Source organism: Leguminivora glycinivorella, chromosome 13 (assembly GCF_023078275.1).
Source record: "Leguminivora glycinivorella isolate SPB_JAAS2020 chromosome 13, LegGlyc_1.1, whole genome shotgun sequence".
Taxonomy (NCBI): domain Eukaryota; kingdom Metazoa; phylum Arthropoda; class Insecta; order Lepidoptera; family Tortricidae; genus Leguminivora; species Leguminivora glycinivorella.
In genome coordinates this window covers 23,267,399-23,274,766 of record NC_062983.1, presented here as the reverse complement: position 1 = coordinate 23,274,766, position 7,368 = coordinate 23,267,399, and the positions used below count along the sequence as shown (strand labels likewise).

General features: G+C 59.6%; 2 protein-coding genes across 2 annotated transcripts; both read right to left on the bottom strand.

Annotated features, from left to right (window-relative positions):
- Positions 1-4,310: 4,310 nt before the first annotated feature.
- Positions 4,311-5,111, bottom strand: LOC125232342. Its single transcript, XM_048137970.1, has one exon. It carries the CDS (start codon positions 5,109-5,111, stop codon positions 4,311-4,313), a length of 801 nt encoding a protein of 266 aa, XP_047993927.1.
- A 1-nt stretch (position 5,112) lies between these two features.
- Positions 5,113-7,368, bottom strand: LOC125232341. The gene has a single exon (XM_048137969.1). It carries the CDS (start codon positions 7,366-7,368, stop codon positions 5,113-5,115), a length of 2,256 nt encoding a protein of 751 aa, XP_047993926.1.

The following is a 7,368-nucleotide window of genomic DNA, read 5'->3' as shown; positions in this document are numbered from 1 at the left end:
GCCCGTGTAGAGGCGGCGGCACATTGCGTTGGGCCCCCCCAGGTTGGGCAGTATACGCCCAAAGGCCGCCGCTGCACGCAGTAATTTCGGCGCGAGGCGCTCGAAGTGCGCCTTAAAATTCCATTTGCTGTCAAGTACGACACCGAGGTACAACAGTGTCGGCTTGACAGCAATTGGGACTCCTCCCACGATAATCTGGGCCCCAGCTGGGGGCGCTTTCCGCGGGCCGTAAAAGCAGATGGCCTCGCACTTCGCAAGGGCCACCTCCAGCCCTAGCCGGCGAATGCGGGCCACGCAGTGGGCGACTCCTGCCGTTGCCAGAACGGCTGCGTCGCGGTAGCTGGGTCCTCTGGCCGTCACGAGCGTGTCGTCGGCGTAACAGGTGACCCCGACTCCACGCAAGTTTTCCCCCCGTAGGACCCAGTCGTAGCCAATGTTCCACAGGAGTGGTCCCAGCACCGACCCCTGTGGAACTCCGCACGACATGCGCCTCCGACCCCAGTCCCGTCGCCCTGGCCAGACGATCGCCCGTCCCTCCAGGTAGGCGGCTACGATGCGCGACAGATGGAGCGGCACTCCGTGAAAGCGCAGAGCCTCGTTGATAACTTCCCAGGGCAAGGTGTTGAAGGCGTTGGAGATGTCTAGCGACACCGCCAAGACAACCTCACCCTGGGAAACGGCCTCCTCCGCTATTGCCTTCACCCGGAGTATCGCGTCCACCGTCGACCGCCCCCCCCTAAAGCCAAACTGCTGGTCCGCCAGGTTTGGCCCTGCGCGTTCCATGTGCCCGATGAGGCGAGCTGCGATTATCCGCTCAAAGAGCTTGCCCACCTCATCGAGCAGGACAATGGGCCGGTATCCGGCTGGAGAGTCCGCCGGCCGCCCGCCTTTGCGAAGGAGAACCAGTTTCCCGGTTCTCCATTCGTTGGGGAAGCAGCCCTGCTCCAGGCATGCCGTCAGCAGCCGCAGGAGCTTTGGCCCCAGGGCGTCCATAGCCAGGACCCAAGCACGACCCGGAATGCCGTCGGGCCCGGGGGCCGTGTTCTTGGCCCTGAGCCGATGGACAGCTGCGCAGAGCTCACCGGGAGTGACGGGTGGGACTGCAGCCTCCTCACTAGTTTCCGCCCTCAGGGGCGCCATGGCAGGTGGTGTATGCGGGCCCCGCTCGGGGAAGAGCGTCGCGACCACTCGGTCCACGAGGTCGGGCTCGAGCGATTGGGTCAGTGGTGGCGCCCACGCGCGCAACCTGCTCCGGACGAGTTTGTATGGCCTGCCCCACGGGTCGGCATTGAGGGTCTCCAGAAATTCGGCACGACTCGCCTCAATTGCCTTCCCAATGGCCATCGAAAACTCTGCCCGGGAGTTTTTGTACGCCTCGTAGGTGCGGCGGATCTCGTCCTCGCTGGGCCTCCTTCTCCGCCTCTGGCGCATGTACTGGCGCCGCGCGGCTACACAGCCCTCGCGCAGTTGCGCGAGCTCGGCGGACCACCAGTACACGCTCGGTTTCGGCGGCCGAGGCTTGGCCCGGGGCATTGACGCGTCACACACGCGCGTCATGGCCCCTCGGAACCAGGACGCTTCCGCCTCTACCACCACCGCTCCCTCCTGTACGGGCAGCCAGGCTTCCACGATCGCCGCCTTTTTTTTTTTTTTTTTTTTTTTTTTTTTTTTTTTTTTTTTTTTTTTGGGGGAATCCGTTATGGATCCCACTGGCCCGGGAGAAGCCAGTGGGTATGTCGGACTCTCACCGACTAAACCCCCTGGGGTGTTCCGCCGCTCGCTTTGTGGACGGGGTTTCGGGCACTTGTTTTAGGCCTCCGATACCCCGTCAGCGTTGCCCTTGCGGGCCCGTCTTTTTAGACTCCTCTAGAAGTCACCTCCGCTGAAGGCCCTCGGAACACTAGAGGGCCTTCCAGCCCGAACCTCTTCAGGCGGGCGATGGGGCTCCCGACCCATCACCCGCAGGTTCCCGCTATGGTGGCATGAGACGAGCCGCGTAGGCTCTTCGCCGCCTAGCTGGTCTGCGTCGGCGCTGAGGGAGCGAATTTTCATCGTCCTCGCGCGATCGCTCCGCGGCCTCCTTCTGCGTCAAGACGGTGACGCTAAAGGTGGCCACTGCCGCCCAAGCCTCCTCACTGCCGATCATACAACGTACTAACGCCGGCAGTGAGAGGTCTCCGCCCACCACCGTGGACATGGCAGCGCGAGGCTCCGCCCACGCAGGGCACTCTTCACGCGTGTGTTTGGCCGTGTCCACGGCTCCCCTGTCACAGTGGTGACATTCTGGGGTCGGCTCTCGTCCAACCCTCTCACACAGGTACCATCCGAAACAACCGTGTCCCGTCAGGAGCTGTGTGAGGTGGAAGGAGGGTGCGCCATGTTTGCGTTCGACCCATTCCTTCAGAACGGGCCGAACAGCGGTCACCAGGTCCCGGCTAGCTCCCGGGATCTCCAGGCGCTCTGACCATTGGTGGTAAAGGTCGTCCCGCACATCGTCACGCCACTGGCGGACCTCCCGAGGGGCGGGCCAGTTTCCCTCCTTTCGTGCCGTGAGCAACCGCCAGTAGACCGCAGACTGGGCCTTGGCCTCGAGGTCCCATGGCGGGCTCCCGGCTAACAGACAGGCTGCCACGTGTGAGTTATCGCGGTACGCTCGAGCCACCCTGAGAGCTATGGCCCGCTGCGGTCGACGCAATAGGGCCGCACTCCGAGGTCTCAGGGTGTCCGCCCAAATAGGCGCCCCGTAAAGCGCCATCGAGCGCACCACACTCACATATAGCCGCCTGCAGGCTCCTCCTGGCCCACCCAGGTTTGGGAGAATCCTCCCAAGCGCTCCAGCTGCAGCCATTAATTTAGGCGCCAGGCGCTTAAAATGCTCTTCGAACTTCCATCGACCGTCGAGGACAAGTCCCAGGTATTTCATCGTCGACCCGACGGCGATGGAAGTTCCTCCCACTATAATGTGTGCCCCGTCTGGTGGCTTATTCCGAGGTCCGTGGAATACCAGGACCTCGGACTTGTGAAGAGCCACCTCGAGGCCTAACGCCCTGATTCTGTGGACGGCATATGCCACCCCTGCTGTGGCGAGATGGGCCGCCTCTCTATGGGTTCTGCCACGGGCCGACACGAGGGTGTCATCAGCGTAGCACGTGACGCTGATGCCCCGCACAGTGGCCCCGCGCAGGACCCAGTCGTAACCGATGTTCCACAGGAGCGGCCCCAACACCGAGCCCTGTGGAACACCGCACGACATCTGTCTTCGCCCCCAGCCATCTTTCGTGGGGAACACCACAGCGCGCCCGGCAAAGTAGTCAGCTACAATGCTTTGCAGGTATTCTGGCACGCTGTGGTATTTAAGCGCCGCTTTGATTGTTTCCCAGGGCAGGGTGTTAAAGGCGTTAGAGATGTCAAGCGACACAGACATCACCACCCCACCCTGAGAAACCTCTTCCTCCGCAAAATCCCTTACACGGGCGATCGCATCCAGCGTCGAGCGCTGCGGGCGGAAGCCGTATTGGCAGTCGCTTAGGCCCGGGTTCATGCTCCTGACGAGGCGGGTCGCTATTACCCGCTCGAAGAGCTTGCTCGTCTCGTCGAGCAGGACTATAGGGCGGTAGGCCGACGGCTGATCGGGCGGGCGCCCCTCCTTTCGGAGGAGTACCAGCTTACCCGTTTTCCACCTATTGGGGAACCGCCCCTGAGTCAGGCACGAGGTGAACAGGCCTCTGACTTCCTCTTCGAGCTCGCTGAGTGCGACCACCAGTGCGCGCCCGGGTATGCCGTCAGGCCCGGGAGCCGTATTTTTCGACCGAAGCTTATGGACGGCAACGTCGAACTCTGCTTCGGAGACTGGCGGCACTTCCTCTCCACTTCCGGCGGTCTGGTGTTAGGTGCCATAGCTGGAGGCACGAACTCTCCCCTCTCGGGAAACAGGGCACCGACGACTCGCTCCAGGAGGTCTGGCTGGAGGCTGCTTGTCAAGGGGGGCGCCCAGGGTCGAAGCTTCTTTCTTACAGCTCGATACGGCCTACCCCAAGGATCCCTGTCAAGAATCTCAAGCCATTCCTCCCAGGCCGCCTCTTTCGCTTGCGCTATGGCCTTCCGCAGGGTTGCACGGGACTCCCTGTAGGTACCGTACAGTGCTTCTTCCTCAGCCTCGTCTCTATTCCGCCTTCTTCTGTATCTGGTGTACTGGCGGCGCGCAGCCACGCACGCGTTCCGCAGTTGGCGGAGTTCAGGTCGCCACCAGTACACTTGGCGCTTGGGCACGAAAGGCTTGGCCCTTGGCATAGCCGCATCGCACACTCGGGTTAGAGCGGCAGCGAGAAGCTCCGCTTCGTGGTCGACCTGGTTTGGCTCATTATGAGCCCCCAGGACTCGACTATGGCCGCCTCCTTTGCCAGCTGTCTGTCAAGTTTTGACAGCACCCATCTTGGACTGTCCCCTGCAGCGGGTCGGTTTTGTCTTGGAGTGGCGGGTACAGTTGCGACCTCAAACTGTATATACCGGTGGTCCGATAGTGTCTCCACGCCAGTCTCCACCCTCCAGTGACGAACGCGGCAAGCCAGGGCGTTGGACGCAAAGGTAACGTCCACGATGGACTCACCCTGAGGCCGCACGCATGTACTCTCCGACCCGGTGTTGAGGACAGTCAGCCCTTGCGAGATTGCCCACTCTTCTAATACCTCGCCCCGGATGTCTGTTGCTGGAGATCCCCATGCCGTTGACTTTGCATTGAAATCTCCAGCCACTAACACCGGGATAGGAGACATTTGCCCTATCAAGGCTCCAACTTCTGTGAGCATCCGTTCAAACTCGGCAAGGGCACGATTGGGAGAAAAGTATATCCCGATGATGCCTAAGCCGCCTGTGACAGCCATCACAAACCCACTACCCCTCACAGAGTTTTCGATGGCTAGCGATCCGGCTAGAGCAGGGACAATAATGGCCACTGTCTTGTCCTGGTCCGACACCCAGTCGTCTCGGTTTGGGATAAAGTAGGGTTCCGAAACTACCGCCGCCTTTATGTCCCACTCAACCATGGACTGGAGCAATAGATCCTGCGCCGCGGCACAGTGGTTGATATTCGCCTGGATACACTTTATAGCCATTTTATTGGTCGGTGTCCATGGTTTCCGGCACAGCATTTTGCTGGGAAGGCGGAGGTGTTTCTTGACCTGCTCCTGTCTTCTTCACGGCTTGCTTATTCGGGCGAACCTTATTATTCTGGCACCCTTTGCCACCAATCGGATGATCAGCCGGTTTCCCAGCTGCCTTGCAAACGGCACAACTCGGTTGAGCATTGCACTCGCGTGACTTGTGACCGGGTTCCCCACAGCGATAACAGATGTTACTCCGGTCGATGCCCTTTTCGCACTTGGCTCCAACGTGGCCTGTCTCCAGACAGCGGTAACACCTAAGAGGTTTGGCGTCTAACAGGACGACTCGCGCCGAGATCCAGCCTACTTTGAGTCGGCCTGCCTCTACGACCTTTTTGGCGGCAGCCACTGGACAGCTCAGCCAGAGCGTCCCAGAGCCATTCTGGCTGCGCGATATCACGCCGGATTTGACGGCCTCAGCAGCGCAGTTGCCGAGCTCAGCCACAGCCGCTACGACTTCCTCAGCGGTCGCTGAATCATCCAGCCCCATGACGCGGATGTCAGCGCATTTAATCGGTCGCTGAATGTGGACCATGTTAGGATCCAGAACCTCCCTCAGTTTCGCAGCCAGAGCATCCGCCGCAACTTCAATCTCTTTGGTGTCAGCAGGAAGCTCTAGCATGCGTGCTCCGGTAGCTGTTGTCCGGAAGCGGACAGAGGAGATTCCTATTTCTTCCAACTTTATTTTCTTCTTAGCTTCAGCTAAGATCGTTTCGTACTTAACGCCGGTGTCGACAGCTTCCTGTTTGAGCGTAAGAGTAACTGCAGCGGTGCGCGGGGGCTGCAGTTTACGCTTACGTGCCGGCTTGGACGCCTGTGTTGCAGGAGCTGTCGGCTTTTTGGCTTTTTTGGCCTTCCTGCCTAGTGCGTCTTTCCAGCTCCCACTTGGAGGATTTGCCGGAGCAGCTGCTGAAGCTGTTGGAGCCGCAGCAGCAGCTGTTGATTCCTGTTGAACTTCTCTAGCGCCAGCAGCTTCTTTAGCAGCTAGAGTAGTCTTCTTGCGCCTTGTTTTGGATTTGGCACCTTGTTTCACACCTGATGTGGCAGGCTGGGTAGCCGCTGCCATTCCTCCTGCACGATTAGATTGGTCATCCAATTCAGGCTGGCCAGACACGTCCTGTTCTTCACGCCGGTCCGAAGCCAAAGGTGGGCGCAACCGTGGTTCGGGGAGGAGGCGACATTCAATGCCCTCCAGCCTGGCGTTCAGCATGTTGCTAAATTGCGCCGTGCTACTACGCAGCGCTTCCTCCACGATCTTTTTTATTTCGGCATCAGTTGCTACAGCAGGCTGGTTGCGGATTTCTTGAACCTGCCTCCGCAGCTCCGCTAGCTGGGTCTTGAGCTGCGTATTCGCCGCTTCGAGGCGCGCAACTTCATCTGACGTAGTGCGTGACCTCAACTCTGCGAAGGCTCCACCGAGAGTGGTAACCGAGTCCTTCAGAAGCTTTTGGTATGTGCCCTTTAAGTGCCCTGACTTGCTCATCACGTGGGTCACCGCGTTAAGGGCGGCCCGAACCTTGTCCTCGATCGCAACTGCAGTTTCCATTTCCACACTGCAGTCGGGAGACTGGGACTGTCGGTTTATCAAGCGAGCACTCCTGTCTCTCGCCGCTTCTTCTGATGAGGCTAGGAAAGCCGCCAACGCCTGCTCTGTGTTGAGCTGTTCCAAGCGAGCTTTTTCAGCAGACAGCTCGGCCTGCAGCTTTCCGAAGCCTACATATTCGCCTGTGGTCGGTGGCCGACCCCTGCCTCGTTTAGACATCGCCTTTAAGAACGGCTTTCTCTTAGCCAGCATCTCGTCTACGGGCGCCACGTCACTGTCAGTATCCGAGATACCGTCATCAGCGGGCCGTTTTTCACCCTTCCGCCAGTATTTTCCCACAATTATGTTTTCTCGGGAACTCACTGTTTCCATAGTGGCTGCTGATGAGTCAGACTCCAGTCCGGGTCGCTCGTCACATCTGGTGAGCGACACCCGTAGGTCCGGCAGTGATCCCCGGTTCTCCTTTTTCATCTGAGACCTCGTAGAGGTTTCTGTTGAGGCCTCCGTGGATTCGTCAGGTGCCGATCCAGACACGAATCGACCCTTAGTATCTCGTGGCGGTGGATTGCCGCCCCTCAGTCTAAGAATGCTCCAATAGTCATTGAAGCACCCTCCTGCTTTCTCCTGTTTCTTCGTCCTAGTTTTATTTGATCGTTTTGGTGCCAT

Excerpts from the sequence above, each read along its gene's own strand:
- LOC125232341 (XM_048137969.1), bottom strand. The coding sequence starts at position 7,368 with ATGGCACCAAAACGATCAAATAAAACTAGGACGAAGAAACAGGAGAAA.
- LOC125232342 (XM_048137970.1), bottom strand. The coding sequence starts at position 5,111 with ATGGCTATAAAGTGTATCCAGGCGAATATCAACCACTGTGCCGCGGCG.